The sequence below is a fragment of the Petaurus breviceps genome, unplaced genomic scaffold (assembly GCF_028583685.1).
Source record: "Petaurus breviceps papuanus isolate PSGF00001 unplaced genomic scaffold, PetGlider_PUasm1.0 189, whole genome shotgun sequence".
In the NCBI taxonomy this organism is placed as follows: Eukaryota; Metazoa; Chordata; class Mammalia; order Diprotodontia; family Petauridae; genus Petaurus; species Petaurus breviceps.
In genome coordinates this window covers 2,218,028-2,244,580 of record NW_027185809.1, presented here as the reverse complement: position 1 = coordinate 2,244,580, position 26,553 = coordinate 2,218,028, and the positions used below count along the sequence as shown (strand labels likewise).

The 26,553-nt window shown below is 35.7% G+C and overlaps 1 protein-coding gene across 3 annotated transcripts in view; it reads left to right on the top strand.

The window, feature by feature from the left end:
• Positions 1-26,553, top strand: part of ARID4A (AT-rich interaction domain 4A) — a 92,171-nt gene that overhangs the window by 15,091 nt on the left and 50,527 nt on the right. For all 3 annotated transcript variants that reach the window (XM_069091800.1, XM_069091801.1, XM_069091799.1), the window contains exons 5-9: positions 14,219-14,298; positions 14,380-14,474; positions 15,700-15,832; positions 25,244-25,323; positions 26,240-26,316. In XM_069091800.1, the coding sequence (XP_068947901.1) occupies positions 14,219-14,298; positions 14,380-14,474; positions 15,700-15,832; positions 25,244-25,323; positions 26,240-26,316 (465 nt within the window). The remainder of the gene's footprint in view (positions 1-14,218; positions 14,299-14,379; positions 14,475-15,699; positions 15,833-25,243; positions 25,324-26,239; positions 26,317-26,553) is intronic.

Genomic DNA, 26,553 nt, shown 5'->3' with positions numbered 1-26,553 from the left:
CTCCCTCTCCTCTTTCTTCTTTCCCTTCTCTGCTTCTCTCTCTCCTCCTCCTCTTCCTCCCTTTCCCCTAGCTAACATCGTTTTATGGAGTACTTCAAACAGTTTGAACAAAGATACCAAATGATAATTTGGAAGTTATTAACTACCATATTAATACAGATGAGAAATCTGACATGTAGAATAGTTATCATTTCTGTGTTTAGAGATACACAGTGAAATATGGTTAGAGCTCATAATGATCTCCTTAGTTCCAGTCATTCATTTAATTTCAGTGAACCATGTATTAGACACCTGCTGTGTGCATGTCCATGTACCAAATGGGCATTGTGGTGGAATACAGTGTTTCCTTTCCAGGATTTTACAGTCTGATAGGAGGAAATATGACTGCACAATGACTGATACAGAGTTAACTGAGATAAATGCAAAGGAAGAGCAGGGCAAAACACTGTGAAAATTTCGAGGACGGAGAGATGACTTTCTGGTTTTGAAGAAAGGTAGAAAAGGAAATTGGGGGTAGGAGAGAGGGAAGGGGAAAATCAGTTCCAGAAATGGGATTGTGAGAAGGGAAGCAAATAGGTTCTCTAATAAGTGAATGACTTGATTGATCCTAAGAATAGAAGCGTGTTGATATTTGAATGACTGAAACTTCAAACAACAACATCCTTTTCCTGCTACTGTCCTTTTCAGTCTCTAGCTGTAAGTGAAAGAAAAAATAGGAGAGATATCAGTTAAAAAGCAGTACCTACATTTAAGTGTTTCAGTCTTGTTTTTTCCAATTTCTTCATCTCTTTAAATAAAGTGGTAGTAACTAGTCCAAAAGGTCAAAAGAATAAAAATAACTAGATCATGTATTATTAATGTTTTTAGGCTTTTTTGATTATGGACAAAAACCATTTCAACACAGTGAAACACAGAACTTCGTAATGCGCTTTCTTATTACATGTATTCAAGAATACCATAGGTGAAATTATTTCTCTAAATCAGGCCTGCACAACTTGCAGCCAGTGAGCCACATACAACTGAGGGCTGCTTGCAGCATGCCAAAGGATTTCCTTTTACATGCAAAAGATGTTTTCCCCTACATTTTTCATGGGCTGCCCAAAATCCTTGGGCAGTTGTAAGCTGCTGTGGGGTGCAAGTTGTGCAGGCCTACCCTAAATATATAGTAAAATCTTGGTAAATCACATGAGTGTTGCCTTTGTTCTCTAATGCCAATATTACATGTTTAGCCACTGTGTGCTTAGTTCTCTTACTTGATGGAATAAGAAATCAGTTAATACTAAAAGTTATTCTAAACATAATTTAATTATATATTACTGATTTTGTAGTGTGTCTCATAGTCATCATTTCATTATTTTGAATATCAGTTACCATTGTACTGTAGATTAATGGAAATTCTAGCAAGTAGAATACTGAATAAGAAATCTTACTGTAGAGTGCAGTTTGTCTTCAGACTGATATGTTGCCAGGCACATGGGTACACCTATAATCCCTACTGCAGAGGAATCTGATGCTGATGGAGTACTGCAATTTGGAGGTTCAGAGTTGTTCTAGGTAAAGCTGATTGGATTTCCTCAACAAGTCCAGCCAAAACAGGCAGCTCCTAGGAGCGGGAAGTCACCAGACTGCCTAATGAGGGATGAAGCAACCCAAACTGAAAGAACAGGACAGGTTAATAAACACATCCCTGTTGATTTGTATTGGAGATGAGCTCCATAAGTGGCCATTATACTGTCAGCCTGGGTGAAATAGACCCAGTCTCAAATAAAGGAATGAATGAATAACAAAACAACCTCCCCCAAACTCAGTGCTAGTGTATTAGTCTCCATTTGCAGAACTACTGGAATCTATTTGGTCTTTTTCTTCATACAAGTAAAATATAACTCATGTTACAATGAAATTCTCTATTAAGAAAAGATTTGCAAGTCTTCGGTCACGGTCCACCTATTAGACTGTTATTTGTTAGCAAATGAAATTCTAGTACACCTAACAATCTGGATAATTAGTTTAGAAGCCAACAAGACCATTTAATATGTATTCTTTTACTTTAAATACTAGTTATTTAATTATTGAGAACACCTACTGGTGCCTTCCATGACCACACTACAGAAGGGCATAGAATTAAGTCTCATTTTTTTATTGTTGTTGTTTAGTCATTTTCAGTTGTGTCCTACTCTTTGCGACCTTATTTGAGGTTTTCTTGGCAAAAATACTGAAATGGCTTGCCATTTCCTTCTCCATTTCATTTTACAGATCAGGAGATTGACACAAATAATATTACTCAGGGTCATATAGCTAGTAAGTGGGTAAGGTTGGCTTTAAACAAAAATTTTCCTGATTTCAGTCCTGGGTACTCTTTAGCTGCCCCTTCCAGGAAGTTGTGTTTTGTTCAAGGTCACGTAAGAAGATTATTGTCTACATTGAGCAAGGACTAGAAACCAGGCTTTCAGACTCCTGAGCTATTTTTTTTCCCCTACTATAAAACATAATACAAAATTGCTGAGTTTATTTATGGTGTGATTTTAATGCATTCTTTGGTTTTCGGCTATCTGAATTACTCAGTTGTCATAATTGAAAGAAAAAACCCAGTTTTTCCATGTGATTTGTTGTGTTAACTTGTTACTCTATAGTCATACCCTTTCTGAGTTATATAAATGAAATTATGCTGCATAAAATGTCTATCACTTATATTTAAAATGATATGCCAACTTGTACTTTGAATTGCTTTCCCACTAGTTAGCTGTTCTGTGCATTGTCAGAGTTATAGCTTTTCTCAGTTATTTCTGATTGCCCCTTTTAAACTTACTCTTCAGCATTTGTGTGCGTCTGTGTTTTCACTGATGTGGTTACTTTTTCAGGTGGTATAAATTGCTTCTTGCTTGGGGCGACAAATTTGAGCAATATCTATTTAGTTACCTGAGCTACTATAACTGATAATGTTATTTTGTAGTTATATTAAAGTAAATTTTAAAATCTTTATACTTTTGTCAGAATTAGAAGTAATAGCATTAATTTGCTTCTAATACTGTTAGTCTTGGCTTTCTTTATCTTGTGTCTGTAAGCATATGAATTCTAATCGTAGATGAATGAATATTCCCATGAGAATTCTCAGCTTTTAAATTTCTTATTAGCTGGGTTTTATTTTATAATTCTATTATAATACACTTACTTGTAAAATTGTAATTGAATGGAGACATCACTTTTTTAATGATGTCATTTATTGACCTTATAGACCTTATATGGTATTACACAATGTGCCCTCTGGTTTCTACTTTAGAACTTCATAGATCTCTAATTTATTTGATGTCCCTCCACTGAAACAGATTGTTTTGTCGGTTTTTTGCTTTTTTGGAGGGAGGTTAAGTGACTTGCCCAAGGTCACATGGCTAGTAATTTTTAAGTTAATCTGAGACCGGATTTGAATTCAGGTCCTCCCGACTCCAGGGCTGGTACTCTATTGACTGTACCACCTAACCTCCCCCAGATTATTTTTGTTGTTGATCATCATTTTAGTTGTGTCCAACTCTTCATGACCCCATTTGGGGTTTTCTTTGCAACGATACTGGAGTGGTTTGCTTTATCCTTCTCCAACTCGTTTTACAGATGAGGAACTGAGGCAGACTGGGTTAAGTGACGTGCCAGAGACACACAGCTAGTGTTTGATTTGATCTCAGGTCTTTCTGAATCTAGGCCAAGCACTCTATTTTGCAAGCTACCTAACTGTCTCATAGATTATTTTAGCAGCAGTCAGTTAGCTAGCATTATGAAGCATGTACTTAGCATTATGTAAATTCTAGAAACACAGAAACAAAAGTAAAACAGCCCCTGCCATCATGGAACTTACATCCTAGGGAAGGGGACCTGTACACGTGCAGGCATATACTGTGGATACATAGATAGATAATAACCGATATGATAATATAGAGAGACATATAATAATATAATAGATTTGTAAAGTAGATACAGAGTAACTACATACAGTAATACAGAGAAGTGATTTACTCAAAAGTCACACGTGTAGTAACTAACAAACAAAAGCCCAGGTCTGATTTGAACTCCACATCGCATGCTTCTTCCCATTGCACCATTCTGATTTGCACCAGTTCTCTGAGAAATAAGCTACTCTGTAACAGTCAGCTGTATGAATAAAACTTCATAAATCATACAGCTCAGCATCAATGTTATTGCCAAGCTGCATGTGTGCACAGCTGCAGAAGACAAAAATACTTTGTTGAACAACTAGTGTTTGTTTGAGTACAGTTGGACAATCAGGGCCAACCCTAAGCAAGTTGTGAAATCTGTGAACCTTCTTTTAGTTAGTGATAACCTTTGTACCACCACCACCATCACCTCCTTCTTCTGCCTTTCTGATCTTCGGCTGATCCTGTTCTTAACTTCTTTCACCATATCAAAACAGCCTCTTCCAAAAACAGAAGTTGGATTAGATGATATCTGTAGGGTTCCTCCAAGTCTTAAAATTGGGTGAAAAACAGGAAGAAATCTGATATTTTCTCTCTTATTACTAGTTGATTCATTATATTTTAATTTAAATGAGTTCAGAGAATTTTTTGGGGGGGATGCATAGGGACCTTTGAAGGCAAACAATCTGATATTTGAATGATAGATGAGTAAAGACTAATGAGTAGGGATCAGAAGAGATGGATATTCCTCTTCCTTTACTTCTCTCATCCTCCCACCCCGAAACACACACAGAGTGCTATCCTGGAAAGACAAGCAGAAACCTCTCCTTTGGGGGCTTTGCTTTTTCTGGTGCTGTTGGGGATGAGTAAAACAAAATGTCATCCAGTGAGTTCTTCTAGGAGCTGGAACTTTTCCATATACAGATATCTTTTTTTTGCTCCTTCCCTTTATATATTTTTTTTAAACATGATCCACAATTCACCATGGACTCTGTTCCCCTAAACTGAACCCATTGACTTCTCCCTCTGGTTTAATACTGCCAGGTGCATATTTATGTAAATTTAAATAGCATTTAATAACCTTTTCATACCATAATACCATTTCAGATTCTTGGGATGTATTCCTTTGCATCTCTCTCTAGTAGCAATATTTCTGACAGTTTGTTATTGAAGAATTTGTTACAAATATATAAGGAGTTGTTTCAATGGATTACTGAAACAATACTTATACATAGTTATATTGGTAAGAGACTTTTATTGAATTAATAATGAAATGAATAAAGAAAAAAGAATTTTTGACATTTAGGCTTGACCACATTCCTATCCCCTCTGATCTCCCACTATCTGATAGTGTCAGTCGTAGAGAATATAAACATATTACTTTATGTACCTCTGGGTACATGCATGAGTTAATACTAAAGTATTATGTTGTTTTCAAAATTTTAATTTTTTTTATACTATTTCCATTCACTGCTTATGTATATACGTGCACGTGCAGGGTGTATATATGTCTGTGTGTGTATGTATGTATTATTTCTTAGAACATAAATTTATGTATGGTAATTGTTGCATTAAAGGTGTAACTGTATAGAGTGCTGTTAATTATTCATGGATTTGTGATTATAAGTAAAAGAAAACACGATTGAAATAAATGTTAAGGAAATTGGGTTCTCTTTGGTGCTTTTCTAAGATAAAAACTAGAGGAATCTTAAGTTAAAAATTATTATACTGGGGTGGCTAGGTGGCTCAGTGAATAGAATATGGGCCCTGGAGTCAGGAGGACCAGAGTTCAAATCCGGCCTCAGACACTTGACACATTTACTAGCCCTGTGACCTTGGGCAAGTCGCTTAACCCCAGTTGCCCTCCAAAAAGAAAAAAATTATTATACTTTTTCTTGTGTCTCTATTTAGAGAGTACTTAATTTTTGGTTCATTGACAGTACATCTAGAAACAGTCTCCTTTGAATACGTTATGATGGGTTTAATGGAATGAATGCTTAATCTGTACCTCAGTTCATATTTACCTCTCTGGGGTCCAGAGAGGGTCTAATGCAACTCCTTCTTTATACAGATGACCTCTGAGGTTCTTTGCAACTCTATAAGTTTGTGTTTTTATTTTAAGATAGCATTTGTTGCATTTGAAACATGGGGGTTTTTCCCCTCAAAAGAAGTATTAGATATATTTAGTTTAGAAAAAATAAAAGCAGAAGGAAACATGATTGAAATAAATATTAAAGAAACAGTTCTCTTGGGTACTTTATTTGAATAAAAATTATAGGAATCTTAAGGTTTGCAGGCAGGAAATTTATTATTTTTTATTCAGCATCTATGTACTTAAATAACTTTGTAAGCTGTGAGCTGTCACTTAATCAAAGTTCAGTATATACTGTACCAATTATGTAAGATTATATATTCTCTCATGGAAAAGCAGTTACAGAGAGAGTAGAAGGAGCATTGGACTTGGAGTCAGAGAGAAGATCTAGGTTCAAATCCTGGCACTTTTAGTACCTGTACATATGTGACCAGGTAAATCACTGAATCACCCTGGGACTTAATTTCATCATTTCTAAACTGAGAAGGTTAGACTAAATAACCTCTAAGGTCCCTTCTAGCTTTAAACCAGTGATACTGTAAATAGTTTTAGATGTTAAAATATCAGAAGCTTTCATTTACTTGTTTTAGTGTGTAGTTCTCAACAGTTGACCAGTGCTTGAATAAATATGCATATTTATTGTCTATGGTAAAGAAAAACATTTATCCCCTCTCCTTTAATAATATATTAATACTAGGTAATTAGATATCTTCTGAGAACTTTACATCTTTTAAAAATGAACTGGTTTTGTCCCATTGCTTTCAAAATAGGACACAATTAATTAAATATGAATCTGGTTGATCTCAGCTACAATACAGGGTTAGTCATTTCTGTAAGAAAAAGAGAATATGTCAAAATTTTAAAATCAGTAAATTGAGGGCTTATTTGGAAGAGTAAAATCTTTCAAAATTTCTCATAGAAACAGTGTAGCAGATTACATTCTGGCCATCACAGCATAGTATATATAGCCAGTCCTTCTTTAATGTAAATGGAGCTTTCGGAGGACCTCCCCCTCCTCTTGCAGAATGGGGCTCTGTCTGTAAAGGAGGAATTGTCTGTATTATGCTAGGCTTGGAGTCAGGAAAACCTGAATTCAAATGCCACTCTATTTACTAGCTATCTGACTGAGAATGCCCCTTAAATTTTCTAATCCTCAGCTTCCTCATCTGAAAAACAGATATGAGACCTGTGACACATACAGTACAGGTTGAGGCTTAAATAAGATAATGGCTATAAATATTTTGCAAACTTTAAAAAATCATGTAAATGTCTTTTAATAATAATTCACAATCATGAACTCCCAAGATCGTTATTATTCTGTAGTAAACATTTTTAAACATTGATTTTACCTGGCTTATATCTTTATTAAACATGATAATGATATAGTATCTCCAGTTCTACATCAGTACCTCACCGTGTCATTAATATGGCTCTTTTATTGCCAGAGTTTGCCCTCTGATGGCATGATTTTCAGACTCTAAGAAATTGGAAAGACTTTGAGCATGGGTCTAGGGACAGGACTGTGTTACTGTCTGTCATCTGAATACCAGCCTAACTAGGTGCAGAGAAGCTAGATCATCACCAGAAGTCTGGATACCAGGTGATGATTTGAAGTGGGATAGGGAGTACAAGATAATTCACTAAAATGTGTCTGAATATAGGGTTGGGCTTTGGTAGAGGGGAGACCCATTTTAAGTATTTAAGCAATGAAGTTAAATATCTTTTTTCCCCCAAACATTACATTCATTTGTTATTGACTATATAGCTGAATCATAATCACAAAATTAGCATGTTTCCTCTCTTCCTTCTTTTCTTATATCTGATCTTGCCTTGTTTATTTTAAAATAATAAGTTTCTTAATAATATAAAGACTTGCCAAGTTGATCAAAGCTAATTATTGCCACTGGAACTTCATGATTTCTCAAAGTGAAATTGGTTGTTAGTTCCTAAATGGTAATTTGATATGATACATTCTTTTCTGCCATAGACTTTTTTTATAATAAACTTGAAAAGGTATGTTGTAGCCAGAGAAATTTGTTGGATCCTAAAGGTAATTGGGAGTCCTTGGAGTTTATTGAGCAGCAATAGAATGATGTGGTCGTGCCTGTGCTTTATGAAAATCCCTGGCAGAAATGTGGAGGTTGAATTAGAGAGAGGAGATGTCAAAAGACTAACTAGAAGGTTTCTTTAATAATTCAGGGAAGAGAGGATGAGAGTCTGAACTAGGGTGGTGGTTATGTGAGTTGAAAGGAGAAATAGGTGAGCTGTCATGGATATAGAATTTTCAAAAATTGGCAATTGATTGGGTGTGTGAGGTGAGGTAGAGTGAAGAGTTTAACATGACTCAAGTTGCAAATCTGGGTGACTAGAAGAATTGTAGTACCCCACAAAATAAGAAAGTTCAGAAGAGGAAAGAATTTATGGGAAAAGACACAGTTAAATTTGAGTTTGAAAGGTCTGGCCTGTCTGGTAGAAATTTTATAATTGGCATTTGATGATTTGAGACTAATGCTCAGGAAAGAGCCTAGGAGTAGGTGAGAAAGTCATCTGCATAGACATGATAATGTGGGAGTTCATGAGAGAAAAGGAGGCTTAAAACCTCTTTAGGGTACACCCATTATTAGGGAGCGTGATATGGATAATCCACCAAAGGAAACTGAGAAGGATCAGTCAGACAAGATAGAAAGATGTCAAGAGAGAAAAATGTCACAAAAATCCAGAAAGGAGAAAGTATTGGTGAAGCAGATAGTCACCATTGTCAAATGCTGCACAGAGGTTATAAAGAATTGGTTAACATTGGACAGAGCAATTTCAGTTATTGATAAGAACAGAAGCCACATGAGAAAAAGTTGAGAATTTCGTGGAGAGGAAGTGGAGGCATGGAAACCACAACAGCTTTTCTAGGAGTTTGGCTGTCAGAGAAAGCAAAGGGAGAGAAAGCACAAACAGAGCCGAAAGAGGACCATGCATGTTATGGTTTGAGATGACAGTGTGTTTTGTCTTTTTAAAAGAGGGGGGGTGGAGAGACTTGGGTGTGTTTACACTAGTCAAAGATTGAGCCCGTAGATGAGGGAGAGGCCGAGGCCGGTTGTGGGAGCGGTTCTGTCAAACAAGACAGAAAGGCATCATTCAATCACCAAATGTACTGAAGGTACAAATAATGAAACAGTACCAGAGAGAGAATGAGGAATGGTGTCAGTGGGTTTTGAGATGTACAGAAGGAAAAAAGAGCACACTGAGAATCTCATCACTTTCTGTGTCAGATAGGAAGTGTGATTTTCAGTTGGAGAGGTATGGGGGAAGGGCTGGTACGAGAGGCTTGAGGAGAGAAGAAAAGGTTTGGGAGATTCTTATGGTCGTGTTCTGGACTTGTCTCCACAGGATGTGGTTTAATGGATTGCTGTAGCACACCACTCCTGGCACAATTTTGTAATGCATTCTACTGCCTTCTTTGTTATTTTTATTTCATGTAACAAAGTTTCTAACCAGATGTTTTCTCTAACCTTTCATCTGCCCCTCTGGGTTCAGTTCTCTCTCTCTTAACAACTGATTGCTATATGTATACAATGAGTTCTTAATCTAACTCCTTAACTTCCAGGCTTACGTTGCCAACTGCCTACTGAATATTTCCACTGGGATGAACCCCTTGCAACACTAAATTTATTATATCCAGAATAGAAATCATCATCTTCCCTATGTCTACCCACATTGTCATTGCCTAGTTCAGGCCTTCATTACCTTACCTAAACTATTGCAACAGATTGTTAATTTGTCTTCCAGCTGCCCACTCTCCAATCTATCCTCAGTATAGCTGCCAAAATGATCTTCCTAATTCATGGGTCTTACCATATCCATTCCCACTCAGAAGTGTTCAGTGACTTCCTATTATTATTATTATCCTATAGGATGAGATAAAAATTTCTTTGACTGACGTTCCATTTACCTTCCTAGACTTTTCACATTACTTCTTTTCACATTCTCTAAGTTCCAACCAAACTATACTGTTAGCTGATCCCAAAACTCTACATACTCTCTGTCCCTCCTCATCTTTTCCCAGAATTCTTGTTTTTCCCTTAGTAGGTGTCCTCTCCTCCATAAAGACTTCATGTTCCCTCCACCACACGTGGTAGTACTTTCTTCCTCTTCAGTTATCTTTATTCTATCTGTATAGATGTTGTATATGGTATACCCAACATAATATAAACTTTATTAGAACAGTGACGTCATCATTTTGGGGTCTATACGCACACTCTAAAACAGCTACTTGCACATAATAGGCTTTTAAAAATGTTTGTTAAATCAATCTTGCATATTTTATATGCTTAGGGCTTGATAGTAAAAGTTGGTAAAAAGTAATTTTTACTCAGCTTTTAAAAATAAATCATATAATTGTGTTTCTGCTGAGATTTCTGAGGGAGAAAGTCCCACTAATTGAAAATCTTTTCCTCTACTCCAACCATTTTATATCAGTTTAGCACAAATGCATTTTTAAAAACTTTTGGTTGATACTAATTATTTTCCAGTTGAAAATCACTAGAATTCTATTAATTGGCCTAGCCAATTTCATACCTATGATTCAATTTCAAATTGAGTTTTAAGTTATTGACTTTTTGATATGTTATATATGCTTGTATTTATGCGTCTGCTAAGTTAATCATTTGGATATTTTTTCCCTAGCAATGACTACCAAATTTTAAGAATTTTACCAATTTTTGCTTATATAATTAGTGCTGGTGAATCTCAAAGGCTTTTTAGCACATTAAAAGAGAAGTGTTTAAAAGGCAACAAGTAGCTTTAGGAACAAAACAGTGAACTCAATGAAACTCAAGCACAGTTGGCTATTTAACCAGATCAACTATTGTCCTGATGTGATCATCACTAATGAGGACAGTAGCTCTCTGTTAATCTGCTTTTAAGCTCAGCACTAGTATCAGCATAGGCACAAATCTAGTTTTTTATAGACAAATATTAGCTGTGAAATTATTATATCTACATCTGTAGATGTGTGTAGCATTTGTATATGATAGAAATATCATAAAGAAGTAAAGGTAGAGAGGGGAAGGCAGGATTTAACATTAAGTCAGTTTGAAACTAATCTGTTAAAATCTTCATTTTAAGGAAGATCAGTTTGTTGAATTGATATATCATAGACTCTGAACTGAAAGCCTTTTACAATCTCAACATTTTGACTTTAAGCTTCTGAAGGTGACATAGACTTTGTATATCTAAATTATATTAGATGGGGTGATATAAAATTCTTTGATAACCTTAAAATACTTTTAAAATGTGGGATTTGGAGATAAATTGTATAAATTTTAGAAGGTAGGAATTTTTTTACAACATTTTATACTATGATTTTTTTTTTTTAGGGCAATTGGGGTTAAGTGACTTGCCCAAGGTCACAAGGCTAGTTTTTGTGTTAAGTGTCTGAGGCCATATCTGAACCCAGGTCCTCCTGATTCCAGGGCTGGTGCTCTATTCACTGTGCCACCTAGCCGCCCCTATATTAATGATTCTTATTCTTTAAAATGACAGTTGTTTTTTAGTAATTGTCTCAGAAAGAATAGAGTAGAATTGTGCTAGATATATATAAAATTTATGTTAACATCTATTTTGTCAAAGAGTTTTTAACATTTTTATGTCATTGAAAGCCTTCCTTTTAAGGTACTTTTTATCTGAAAAGATCATTATATACAAGAAAGGACATACCAGAAGTTTTTAAGATCCTTTTTTGTTATCATTCTTCTCTTAGTGATGACCTCACTACGTAAAGAAAGTCAAAAGGAGCTGGAATAGAAAAGGCTTCATGTAGGAGGGTAGGACTTGAAATGAGCTCCTAAAAGATGAGTCACATTTGTAAGAAAGGGAAAAAGCACATTTCCTTGTGAGGGAAACAGAATTGAAAGTGTTCATGGTGTTTGGTGTTTTTTGGTCTTGTTTTTAGTTTAGTGAGACTAGTCTGATCAAAGGGGTAGGTGAATTTTGGGAGGAAGTGGAAGATAGGTTGTTTATGAATAGCGTACTGCAGTATAGAGGATGTGAAACCCAGGCATAAGCATTAATGACCCCATTAGGAAATAAAGAAATCTTTGAATGCTTTTGAGCAGGTAAACTATACAATAGAAGTGGTATTTAGAGTTCAGTCTCCCAGAATTCTTCAAGGAGGGAAGAGACTGGATTCAACCAGGATAAAGTAGGAATCTTTTAAATGAGAAATAAGTTTAAAATTATTTTAACAAAAATTAATCTTCAAAAGATTAAATTTTAGAATTGTCTAATTTCTACAGAGTTGACTGCATATTTCTCGAGAAGGAAATTAATAGTTTCTTGTTTGTTATAAGACATTGCTTTGGAATGATACCATGGTTATTTTAGTGCATTCTCCATTCTTTTTTTTTTAAAGTTCTATTAATGCCTTTTATTTTTACACTATGATCATTTCATGATATACTGCACACACCACTGAACCCTCCCTTAAAACAAAGAAAAACAGCTAAGTAAAACTGACCAATAAAACAGCTATGTCTGACAGTATATGTAGTATTCCACACTCCTAGGTTCCCACCTGCCAACTGAGATGAGAGAAGTATGTTTCATCTTCTGTTCTTTTTTTTTTCTTTTTGGAGGGCAATTGGGGTTAAGTAACTTGCCCAAAGTCAACACAGCTAGTTTTTTTGTGTGTAAGTGTCTGAGGCTAGATCCGAACTCAGGTCCTTCTGACTCCAGGGCCGGCTCTCTACTCACTGCACCACCTAGCCACCCCTCTCCATTCTTCTTTATGATCTTTACAGTAATTAATTTTAAAATTGATAATGAATTTGAGTTGTTTTTAAATTTTCCCAAATTTAATGAATAACCAACTGATTTTGATTTGTAACATACTAATTATTTTGATTTATAATATCATCTGTACATGTCCTTAGTTGGAACAGTAGGAACTTCATATTTCCATGAGGTCAAAAGTCAGTCACATGATTATAATACTAGTCATTCTGTTACTGGTACACTGACTTTATTTATGGGCCTTAGCTATACTTTATAACTAAAGTGTAGACCAGTGGTATCAAACTTCAATAGAAACAGGGCCTCTAAACCTTATATAAATACCCACATATTAACTTAGAAAGCCACATGTTAATATTACTTAGTTATGTTAAATATTTCCCAATTGCATTTTACTATGGTTCAGGCCACACTGGAGAGAGTATTTATTGTACTGACTCTAGGCCACCTATTTGACACCTCTGCTTGTAGACCGTTTTTTTGCCATTAAGTATTTACAATATTAGAATATGAAGAGGGAAAAAAAAAGATCCATTGTAACTTTGGCTTATTTTGTTATGAAAAATACCTTTCTAATTAAAGGTAAAATTATAAATATATTTTACTGTTCTACTTGATTTTTTTCTGACATTGCTTTAATTTTAAAAAATTATTCTTGATTTCTAGTGTATTAATGTCCCTCTCTTCCCAAAAGACAGGTTTTTAGGTTAAAATTATATTTTGCAGATAGATACTCTGCCATTCCCCATACTCAGTAGCATTTTTAGAAATGATGGGGAAAAATCATGCTACCAAGAACCAAGTTGGTAGAACTACTTTTAAGGAAAAGAGAGAATGAACTGAAGGGGCATAATTTTCTGTTATTTTTGCTTTAAATAAATGTATAGCAATCAAGTTTTCTTGGCTGGAGCTTCAGTTTGAATAGGAAAAGAAAGATGGCTTAATCAAAGTAAGCCATTTAACTGTGTCATTTTGAGCATTGTAAAATGAAACAAATGTGATTTTCCATACAGGTCACAAGAAATAATAAAGTCTTAATAATTTTGTAAATATTCAATACCAAATAACTGTAATGATATCATGTTGAGATATAGTGCATAGTGAGATAACAGTGAGATATAATGTTGAGGCATAATGAATAACAAGCTTCTCAGTCAGGAAGAACTCACTAGATTCAAGACCCATCTCTGACACTGTGACCCAGGGCAAATCTGACACTTTGTGACCCTTGGGCTACTCTTTACATCTCTTAAATTGCTCAGTAAGTGCAATTGGTAAAGAAAGTTTCTCCCTCAACATTGAAATCATAGGTTCAGAAAAAAAGTTTTAAGAAAGTTTTCAGTTGACTATTTATGATGAGATTCATTATGTATTTTATAATGTAATTTGAATAAAATCCCTGCTACTTTTTGGCTTATTGCAGTGTTTGATGATGGTGATGAAAGGACATTAAGACGAACTTCCTTATGCCTCAAAGGGGAAAGACATTTTGCAGAGAGTGAGGTAAGGAAACAATTTTAATCTTAAAATTACAAGCTCACTGTAGTGGAAAACCTGTGAGATAATTCATATTCTCTTCTCTAGACTCTTGACCAGCTTCCACTAACAAATCCAGAGCACTTTGGCACTCCAGTAATCGGAAAGAAGTCCAACAGGGGCAGGAGGTCTTCTCTTCCTGTGTGAGTTTTTCCACACTGTTATTCCTATGTTCTGTAACTGTTGAAAGACACAATTGCAAAAAGTGATTATGAGTGACTAAATCAATTAATCCAGTTCAATCTAAAAAAATACTTAACATTTCAGATGAACCGGAATTCGACTATTTGATTGCCTTTTGTTCAGTGCAGACCGAATCTTCTTTTGTTAGACATTGCATTATTTTAAACAGTCCTCAATGTTACCCATATTCTTTTGGCTAGTAGTGAAGCCCTACAATTAAATTTTAAATTGAATGTGATAAATCTCAATATTACTATTAGGAATATTTAGAGAAAAAAATTACAGATAATTACAGAAAAAGTAGTATTCTGAAAATAACAAAAAGATATAAAACAAAGTAACGTTTAGTACAGCAATAACTCATTTATTTGGAGGATAATTGTCCATCCAGGCAGCTTTCACCAATTTCAACTCAGAAACCCAGCTGAAGAGCAAAACAAAAACCAAAATAACCGTCAGCGTTAAGCGGTTTCTGTGTTAAATCATCGCTTGTGATCGCGGATCCCTCTCGGAGCCTGCTCACTCTTATGTCGATGCAATTATGACAAAGTTAGTTAGCTGGTGTCTCAAAGCAGGAGATTTGAAGAAGTAAATGAGATCCTTAGGCAATTCCCAAGGCAAGTACAATGACAAAAATAAGAAGAAATGATATCCTGGCAGAGTCAAAGGAACTGACAGAAAAATTACCATAGACTTAAGAATTGAAGAAGCCCAGCATACAGAGATACGCTCTTTGGTTAAAAAAAAAAATTCTTCACATCTCTGTAGCGATCTTTTCCCTGAGGACATGGATCCTTCTTATTATCACATGTTAGGTAACAAATAGTTCGTAGTGATGCCCTAGATCCCTCAAGGAAAGGTTAAATGGTGTTCGTTGTTCTTTCTTGTCTCTCAACCACACTTGGTTAAAAAATAAAGACGTAAGCAAGTTTTATTGTAACATGTAGAAATTTTAATTACATTTTGACTTCTGAAGTCTTAATTGCTTTTGTTTTGGGGGTTTCCCCCCAAATCAACATGAAGATGCTTTACAGTGGCGTAACAAGAAATTTATATATTTAGTGAAAGTTTTAAAAGCTGTTTTTGCTAGAATTCCACCACCCTAGTTTTATCATTATTGCTAGTTTATATTGCATTCATATTTGTTATTTAAATTAATTGGGAGTTACTGTCTTTATACTGTAGGACAGAAGATGAAAAGGAAGAAGAAAGTAGTGAAGAAGAAGATGAAGATAAAAGACGTCTTAATGATGAATTATTAGGAAAATTTGTGAGTGTGAGTTCTACTTCAGAGAAAACTGAGTGGTACCCTGCCTTGGTAAGTTAGCTTACTTTAGCCAGTTAATAAGACATTTAAAATACTTGTTCTACTTTATATTCTTGGAGGATAAAACATAGAGCCATTGATACTTTGACAGTTTTTCATCCCTATGAAAAATTATGCTCTCAAACAGAATAGTAGATTCAAATTATTTCTTTTACTGTCTTTTGACTTCTCCTTGCCCCTCATCCACTATGTCTAATGAGTTAATAAGTAATTTCTTCCCAATACTTCTTGTATGTACATACACTACTGGTGTATGATTCTAGGGATTAGGTTTATCAGACTACTCCTACAGCATTTTATTTGGTTTCCTGGCTTCCACTGTCTTTCCCCCTTCAACTGATTCTACATCCTGTTGTGAGTATTATCTTTGTAAAATGGTGGTTTCATTATGATGCTCCTGTGCTCAAAAACTTCAAAGGACGCCCTTCTATTTCCAGGATAAAGTTTATATTCCTCAGCTTGTTATTCAAGGCTCCTTATAATTTGACCTTATCTCTTGCTGTTTAGCAATATGAGCTCTTCACTCTAGCCAGGCTAGTTGGCTCTCTACATAGGTGGCCCATCCCTGTTTCTTCCATTAAGCTTTTATGAATATATACCTAGAACAATAATAGTTGATATTTGTGTAGTACTTCAAAGTTTACAAAGCACATCTCATATGTTCTTATTTGAGCGTCACAATATCCTTGTGCAGGAGATACTGCAGATCTTGTTATCTCTGTTTTGTCCGTGGGGATGCTCAGGTTTAATGAGGACCTTCCCCAGAGTCCTGTAGCTGTCAGAGGCAGGATTCAAAACCAAGTTTTCTTGACTCTCAATCTAGCACTTGGACCATTATACCATGCTGATTCTCATAGCATCACCCACAAAGAATTTGGACACCTGTCACAGCCCAGCACTGTCTTGGGCATCATAAGAAATGACCGATGCAATTGTTCTTTATACTTCTGACAAATGACTTAGCGTCCCGATTCACTGAAAAGACTCTTTGAATAAAAGTTCATCTGACAGGAATTACTTCAACTCCCTTTATCTCTTCCTCATAATTTTCTACTCTTCTCTTTCCCTCTGGTTATAGAAAAAGATATTCCTATTCCTCACTAAGCTTATTATTCCTTTACCTACTTCTTGATCACATGCCCCCACCCCACCCTGCACCTCCCTCCAGGGCCTTGTTCAAGCAGTCATCTTCTCTGTTTCATGCATCTTTTGTCTCTGTTTCCTCTCCCTCTTCCCACAAACAAATTTTCTGAGTCCTGAAAAAGCCTCACTTAACTTTTCTGATCATCCATGTGCAGTCTTATTTCTCTCCTTCATTGCCAAATTTCTTTAAAAAGCTATTTATACAGGCGGGTAGGTGGCACAGCGAGTAGAGCACCGGTCCTGGAGTCAGGAAGACCTGAGTTCAAATTTGGCCTCAGACACTTGACACACTTACTAGCCGTGTGACTTTGGGCAAGTCATTTAACCCCAATTGCCCACCAAAAAAAAACCCCACAAACAAACCTTTATACCTGACACCTCTCCTTCTTAATCAACCCCTTTAAATTTTGTTTCTAAGGGCAACAGTGACTTCCTAAACAGCAAATCCAGTGGCATTTGTTCAGTCTCATATTGCTTAACCTCTCTACAGTAGCATTTGATGTTGAAAACTGTCTGCTTCCAGATTCTCTTTCTTCACTTAGCTTCAGAGACACTATGTTCTTGGATGTCTTCCTACTTGTCTCTGTCCTGCTTAACTGGTTTCTCATTCTCTTCTGAACCACTTAAGTTGGTTTTGTCTTTTCTCCTCTTTTTCCCTTAATCCCACTGCTGCAACTGTCACTTCTATCAGGTCCAGACCTCCATCTACAACTGCCTATGGCACACCTTTACCTAGATATCCTGCTGATGCCTCCAGATATACATGTCTAAACCTGAACATATCTTTTTCCCCTAAACCTTCTCTTGTGATTTCAGTATTTTTATCAATAGCAATACTAGTCTCCTATATTTCAAAACCTTGATCTTCGATTCTTCCCTTTCTTTCACTTCTCAAATCCAGTAGGTTAACAAATCTTAATGACTCTACCTTCAGCTCTTTTTTTTAATCTTTTCTTTCTTCTCATTTCTACCTACTTGAACCATCACTGTATCTTCTTTACAGGTCTTCTTACCTCTACTCTTTTCCCTTTCCAATCCATCCTTCATTCTTCCATCGACTACACATGTCACTTCCATTCAATCTTTTTTTTTCTTTTCCTCAAGGCAGTTGGGGTTAACTGAGTTGCCCAGGGCCATTCAGCTAGTGTCGATTGTCTGAGGTCAGATTTGAACTCAGGTCCTCCTGACTCTAGGGTCGGTTCTCTATTCACTGTGTCACCTAGCTGTTCCCCATTCAATCTTTTGTGACTTTATTACCTGATTAAAGTTTAAACTCTTGAATGGAATTCCAAACCCTTCAAAAGTTGTTGACAGCTCTACCTTTATAGCCTTATTCCATAATGAGATCTTAATATATGTTCTATGCCTCAGCTTATTCTATGCCTCAGCCTAATTAGTTTTCTTTCTATCATTCAGATATGCTTTCAACTTTTTTCTGCCTCATATATCTTTGACTCTGCTGTGCCATATTACTTGGAATGTCTCTTTCTTCTCCTCTTGAATTAATACCCATCCTTTAAAACCTAACTGAAATCCTGTCTCCTATGTAAAACTTTTCCAAATTTTTTTGTAAGAAAAAACCTTTTCCTCACTCAGATATTATGTGGCACTTTGAACTTTCTTAATTAAGTTTTTAAAAGTCAACAAAAATATTTAAGTTCCTGTTGTGTGCTTAACATTGTGCTACATACCAGGTATATGAAGAGAGAGGTGGTGCAGACCCTTTTTTGTTGAGGAGTTTACCTGTGCACAAATCACTGATATGAGAGATGAGAAATGCAGAGGAGATAGGTCTATTGAAAGCACTACAGTAGGTAGAAACAGGATTTCCTCATGGCTCCAGCTCCCACCTCTACCAATTCAGGTAAAAAATGACTACAAAAACTTTGGAGCTACAGAACCCACCAAATGAGAGAGAGAAGCTAGCCTTCCACTGAGGACAGCCCGGCAGAAAGTGGCCAGTGCAGCACTCTAGCAGCCGAGCCCAGCCCCAGAGCCTGAGGTTTTAGCCTCAGGGCAGCCTGACCAGCCACTGGCTGGAGGGACTTCATATCACCAGCAGCTGTGGTGCTTTCCAGAATTATCAACCCATAGATGCTAAGGACAAAGTGAGAGGTCAGTGCAATGTGGACTTTGGGACCTGGGAATTCAGGAGTGCAATCTGTCCTTTGGCCCCAGGGTGAGAAGCAGCTGAGGCTCCACAGCCGTGCAGCCACCCACCACATGGCTGCTTCAGAGCTCCTGCTCTGCAGATTGTAGGGGAAGCAAGCAACCAGTCTGGGAAGTAATCGCTCTTGCTTTAACCTGCTTGGATCTGGATTGCGGTCTAGAGTGTGGAGGTCCTAGGGTGCATGAGCAGTCTGCCAGAGCATGTAGAGGCTTCAGAGAGGGCACCCAACTAATACCTCCAGCAGTTCTGGAAACCCCAGCGTTTGGGATAAAACTCCCCTTTCTGGTAGCAGAGTTCTACTGTGGGAAAAGGCTCAAAAGTCAGGTGATTGAATGGCAACATGAGCAAGCAAAGCAAACAGAGCATTCCGACATTAGACTCCTATTTTGGGGACAAAAAGGATCAAAGCATGGAACAGGAGGAAGACAGCAAAGTCAGAACTCCTGCACCAAAAGCTTCCAAGAAAAATATGACCTGGTTACAAGCCATAGAGGAGCTTAAAAAGGATTTTGAAAACCAAATAAGAGAACTGGAGGAAAAATTGGGAAGAGAAATGAGAATGATGCAAGAAAATTATGAAATGAGAGTCAACAACCTGACTGAAGAAAATAACACCTTAAAAAATAGACAAACTCAAATGGCTAAAGAGGCTCAAAAAGGCAATGAGGAGAAGGATGCCTTAAAAAGCCGAATTTGCCAGATGGAAAAAAGAATCTCAAAAGCTCACTGAAGAGAATCATTCCTTGAGAATTAGATTGGAGCAAATGGAAGCTAGTGACTTGAGGAGAAATCAAGATACTGTTAAACAGATCCAAACAAATGTAAAAATAGAAGGCAATGTGAAATATCTCATAGGAAAAACCACTGACCTGGAAAATAGATCCAGGAGAGATAATTTAAAAATTATTAGACTACCTGAAAGTCATGATCAAAAAAAGAACCTAGAAATCATCCTCCAAGAAATTCTCAAGGAAAATTGCCCTGATGTTTTAGAACCAGAGGGCAAAATAGAGGTTGAAAGAGTCTACCGATCACCCCCTGAAAAAGATCCCAAAAAGAAAACTCATAGGAATATCACAGCCAGGTTCGAGTTCCCAGATCAAGAAAATATTACAGGTAGCCAGGAAGAAACAATTTGAATATTGTGGAAACACAATCAGGATAACTCAGGATCTGGCAGGTTCCACACTGAGGGATCAAAGGGCTTGGAATATGATATTCTGGAGGTCAAAGGAGCTGGGATTAAAACCAAGAGTCACCTACCCAGCAAAACTGAGTATCATGTTTCAGGGGAAAATATGGTCATTCAGTGGAATAGATGACTTTGAAGCATTCTTGATGAAAAAAAACAGAGTTGAATAGAAAATTTGACATTCAGATACAAGAAGCAAGAGAAACATGAGAAGGTAAACAGGAAAAAGAAATCATAAGGAATTATCAAAGTTGAACTACTTATATTCCTACATGGAAAAATGATCATTGTAACTTATGAAACTTTTCTCAGTATGAGAATAGTCGAAGGGAATAGAAATGTGCATATATATATATATATATATATATATATACATATATATATATACGTATACATACATATATATGTCTATATAGATGTAATGAAAATGCAAATTTAAAGATCTTCCCTGTCCCTAGGCCCTTTGATAGGCTTAGGAGACTCTGAGAACCTTCCTTGATTTGAAAATATACTCTGCCTCCTAATAGGCTGAATGTGGTCACATGGAGCCTGTGGCAGGAGGCTTGGTTTTCAGGAATGCCCACACCTTGATGCTGTGTGATTGGCAGTGGGTCAAGAGGGTGGTTACATTCTCTGACCCAGGAGAAGGCTATATAATCCCTGATGTGAGGCTTTGCTTTGGGGCTCACTTTGAGAAGTGTTCTCTGATTTGATCAGATGAGACTCTGGGGAGCCGTTGTTGAGAGCCCCCCGGCTTTGAAAAACCTAGATGTTGATTTGGTATGGATGCAATCGTTGGACAATTTGGAAACCTGTCTACTTGATCTGTTTCTCTGTCTTGATAATTCTGTCTGTATACTCTGAAGTTCAGGGTGCTGACCTTTTTCCCCTGAACTAGGTAAATGATATGTATTTGACTGAATAAAATAAGCTTGTTAACCAATTTTGAGTTTCTTTCCTTTAGCAAAGCAGAACTAAGAACCTGTGTTGGCAGCCACCCTGGGGACGCTGGGGTGCTTGCTGCTACAATAGGAGGGTATATGGGCATATATGTGATTGTGTGTATATAAGTGTACAGGTATACATAGACAGAGGGCACAGGACCAATTGAATAGGAAGAGATGATACTTAAAAGGTGAAATTAAGAGGGGAGAGAGGAATATAATGAGAGGAGATGGTGAAAGACAGAATGGGTTAAATTATCTCATATAGAAGAGGCAAGGGAAAACTGTTAACAATGGAGGGGAAGATCAAGAAGGCAAAAGGGAATGAGTCAACCTTATTCTCATTGAATTTGGTTTAGGGAGGAAATGACATACACACTAAATAGAGTATCTCACCCTACAGGAGAGTAGAGGGGAAGGGGAAGAGAGGGGGATAATGGAATGGAGGGCAGGCTGGGGGGGTAGGGAAGTTGGAAGCACTCACTTTTGAAAAGGGACAGGATCAAAGTAGAGAATAGAACAAGTGGGGGGTGGGATAGGATGGAGGGAAATATAGTCAGTCTTTCACAATATATCCACTATGGAAATGTTTTGCATACCTACACATGTGCAACCTATATTGAATTGCTTATCTTCCCACTGAGGGTGGGTGACGAGGAAGGGAAAGAATCTGGAATTCAAAGTTTTAAAATCAAATATTTAAAATATACATGTGTGTATATATATATATATAACTATTATTTTTATTATTTTACATGTAACTGGGAAATGAGATATACAGGCACTGGGGCATAGAGGTCTACCGTGCCCTACTGGAAAGTTGGAGGGGGAATGGGGGAAGATATGGGAGTGAGCAGATTGGGGGAGGGGATATTCAGTGGGATCACTGTTTTGGGGTGGTGGGTAGGGAAAAATAGGGAGAAAATTTGTAAATCAATATCTTGTGGAAATGAATGATGTAAACTAAAAAATAAAAAGAAAAAAAAGAAAGCACTACAGCAAATTTAAGGAAAGATAAATTTTACTTGAGAGAGAAAACCTTTTGTTATCATTACATAGCATTACATTTCACTTTTTTCTTTCTGTTTGTATTGTTGTAGTTTTAATCTGTTTTTTCCCTGTTTATTTAACTATGCTTCAGTTCATACAAGTCTTTACATGTTTCTTTGAATTTTTTATAGTTGTCCTTCTTACAGGGGAGTGATATTTCTGGATGTTAATGTGGTACATTAATCGATGAACAGATTCTTAATGGCCACAAAAGTTGCTGCACATTTTGCTGACACAAAAAGACTGATTCATCTATACCTTAGTATATATGGGACTTGTCTGTCTGTCTTTGACCTTATTGGGCAAGAGATGCAGGGGCATCACTGGATCTGTTTTTCAGAGAAACAATTCCACATTGCTTTCCCAAAAGAGGCAACTTTCCAACCAGCTCACAGCTTCACCGATGGTGTACCAATTAGAATGCCTAGTTTTCCTAAGTTTTAAAAAATGATTTAAAACAGCCTTAGAAAGATCAATGGCATGGATTTTGAAGTATCTTTTTAGGGTGTCAAAGGAAAAAAATAGAGGAGATGATAAGCTGAGTGACAGATGCACATATTATTTTTTAATATCTCTGTATGTGTTTTATCTCTGTGTTAGGCTAGAAGTTCCTTGAGGATACGAACCATATTTTTGCTAAACCTTACGTCTTCCACAGTATCTAACATAGTGTTACACACACACACACAGTAAATGGTGTCAGAATATAATCAAATTATTGTGTGGTATAGGCTTTTGCAGTAACAGTTAATTAGAGAGGAAGATTAATGAAATTTAGAGTAGTTAGACAGTTTGGAGGAAATGTGGCTTTTAAAGGATGGGCCACGGGGAAGAAAAGGCTATCAGGCATCAGTGAACAAAGTAATTGAAGGTAAGTACACAAAGAATGAAAAAAGTTATATAGTGGAATAATTAGATGACTTTCCCAAATTGGAAGTAAGGTACATGTTAAGGAATAGTGAGGAAATAAGGGCCAAGTGGTGTTTAAGGAAACAGAATTAGACATTCTGACAGAATTAGAATTCTCCGTGGCAGCTTTGAAATGGGGGTGGGGTATAGAGAATCCATAGGTAGGAAAAACTGGTAATAAACTAAGATTCCAGTATTTAGGACCTGGATTAAGAATGTGACAACAGAGAAGAATGGGAAGCTAGAAACATTTCACAGGAAGAATCAATAAGATTTGCTAATGGAATATATCTTTCTCCTTCGTTGCTGCCTTTTCATATTCTACCTGATCTTCAAGGGCCTAATCAGGTTCATAGGCCTTTGCTAGTTATCTGAAACACTTTTATTCCCCCATTCTTTGAATTCTACTATATTGTTTATTTTTTATATTACCTAATTACCTATTTATATTATTGTATTGGCCTATTATTTGACTGCTTTATCTATATATTTTTTTCCTCAGGAAGATCAAAATCTGCTCTATAGACCATGTCTTTCTTTTTGTATTTTCTTCATGTCTTTCTTTTTGTATTTTCTTCAGCTTAGTCCTATATATAGTAGATACCGCATAATGGTTGGTAGATATATTTTTTACATTTCTCTAGTTTTTGGATCTGCTTCTCTGGTGCAGTGGATCTGAGATACTTGTGGACCTTTGCATGTAGTCAGACAAATGACAAATGTTTTTTAAGTCTAGGATTATTAGGTTCCACTTTGCCAGAAGCTTTTTTTTGTGGCCATCATACAAATTAGAATGCTTATATTCTTTTCTAGCTAAAAATATTTAATCTTCTCTATGGTAAGTATAAAATCAGATCTTCTAGATGGCTGTTGTAACTGCTAGTAAGTTTAATAATTTATAATTGGCCCTTTCTAGTAGAAAAGAGGAAGAATATATCAGCCAGTTATTGGGTTTCTGCATATGTTAATATTTTTAAAATTTGGAGCCCTCATTCTTGCGAAAAATGTTCACAATTGTTCAAATATGTTAATATTGGGAGGAGGGATTTTTATTTTTTTAATGGTTAAGTTGCTAAAACTTGTCTTCCCCAGATTTTTATAATTTTAATATTTAAATTAGTTCTAAAAAAAAAACTACATAAACATTAAGCTGAGGAAGGGAGTAAGCATTTATATTCTGCCTTCTATGTGCCAGGCACTGTACTAAATGCATTTACAAATATCCCTATTTTACAGTTGAGGAAACTGAGGCTTAAAAGGGTTAAGTGACTTTCCCAGGGTTACACAGCTAGTAAAGTTGTTTGTGACTAGGTTTGAATTCAGAACTCCCTGACTCCAGGCGCAACACTATCCACCATTCCTCCAATTACCTCTAAAAATAAAACTGTTATGTACTTGGGAAACAAAGTAGATCTGTTGTATCGATGTTATATCTTACTGTATGTTACTTAATACATTATCTCTTAAGTTGTCCAGGTGGAAGCTATAGCCTGAGTGTAGCTGGCAAAACTTGCTACTGGGCACATTCAAATATAATTGGGAAATATTTAACAAAATAAATGATACAGTGTAGCATAGATAATGTTAACCTGTGGTTTTCTGCAGGGATCCATTTCTATTTGAGTTTGACACCATTGTTTTAGTTCATATGGACGTCTTTATATTGAAACAGTCTGACTGACAAATTGGATCATGAGAAATTAAATGCCGCCTCAATACCATTATAATTTGTGGTTTAATTAGTGACTATAGATAAGTATAGTATAAGCTGGGAATTATGTTTAAGAGTTCACTATTTGTATAAACACTTAATGCTTTTATAAAGCAACTTCTGTGATTTAAGTGGTAAGTAAAACTGATGTGCTCTATTTGGGGAATATATAACCTATTCATTGATAATTAACCTATTGTATTTATCATGAGTTGAAGTTAAAGTATTAGATCAAGGAAACTTTGAATCAGTTTGCTTTTTTTTTTTTTTTTTGAAACTTTAGGTAATATCTCCCAGCTGTAATGATGACATCATGGTGAAAAGAGACCAGTGTTTAGTTCGATCTTTTGCAGATTCCAAATTGTGAGTAATGTAACATTTAGTAATAAAGTCAAATGCAGTGGGTGGAAAATGTAATTTAGGATGAAAGGTTTTGCTTTTTAATAGATATTAGTGAGGTATGTAGTAGAAACATTAGGATGCTGTTTTTTCCTAAAACTTCTCTATAAATTTGTAAGTTTTACAATGACAAATGTTTTCTTTTGCAGTGACACCTAAAGTTGTGTGTTTACTTCTAGCTTATGGAAGTTTGATATTTAATTGAAATTATCTAGACTTTTTCATATGATCAAAGATAACATTTTAATTATCTTAAAAAATGTATTTTTTTGTTGATAGTTATTTTGATCTGCTCTCTTTGAGAATAATTTTTTCCAGAAATCTTTCCTCTCATCTAAACTACAAAAAAATTCCTATAAAAAATAAAAAGAATTTAAAGTTTTTTTCTTTTTTCTAAATACATACATTTTGGTTTTAGAATTTTGACACTAATTCTTCAGAAACATTTAAGTACCCCCATACTACATCTAAGCATATTTTTTAGTAAGGTAAACTAGAAAACTGAAAAAAAATGTTAAAATACATAGTTTCTATTTAAAGCATTTTACATTATACTAAATTATGGTTTTCTGATTATTTCAGAGATATTTTGTAGATTGAAACTTTAGAAGAATGTAATTTTCTCAAATTAACATTCATCAAGGCGTGTATACCTTTTAAATAAAAACCCACTTTTGTATTTAGAGTATTTGATTATTGAATTTTTACATGAATATATATTCCTTTTTTGTGTCCCACATTTTATAAGCAAAATAATTTTAAAATTGATATTTCAGTTTTTTATGCACTATTTAGTACTATAGTTGATCTTAGTTAGATTACTTATAAAAAAATTGATTCTTTTTTCCCTTTTGCTATTGCCTTTTCCCCTCCAAATCAGTTACTCTGTAGCAAGAAAGGACATCAAGGAAGTAGATATTCTTAGTCTACCTGAATCTGAACTCTCTACTAAACCAGGTAAAATATAAGAAAAATCCATTCTTTCATGTTCCAGTTTTAAATGATTACTTTGTTGCTTCATTGATTATGTGAAATACCGTCTTTTAAAGTTGTGCCTATTTTGGAGGTCAGTGAATTAAAAAAACTGAGTAGTCATTCATTTGTTGCTATTTTCAGTTATTTAATATGATACTTGATAAGTTGATTGAATATTTCATTGACGTTCTAAGTTTGTATTTTTTTTTTAACTTCAGT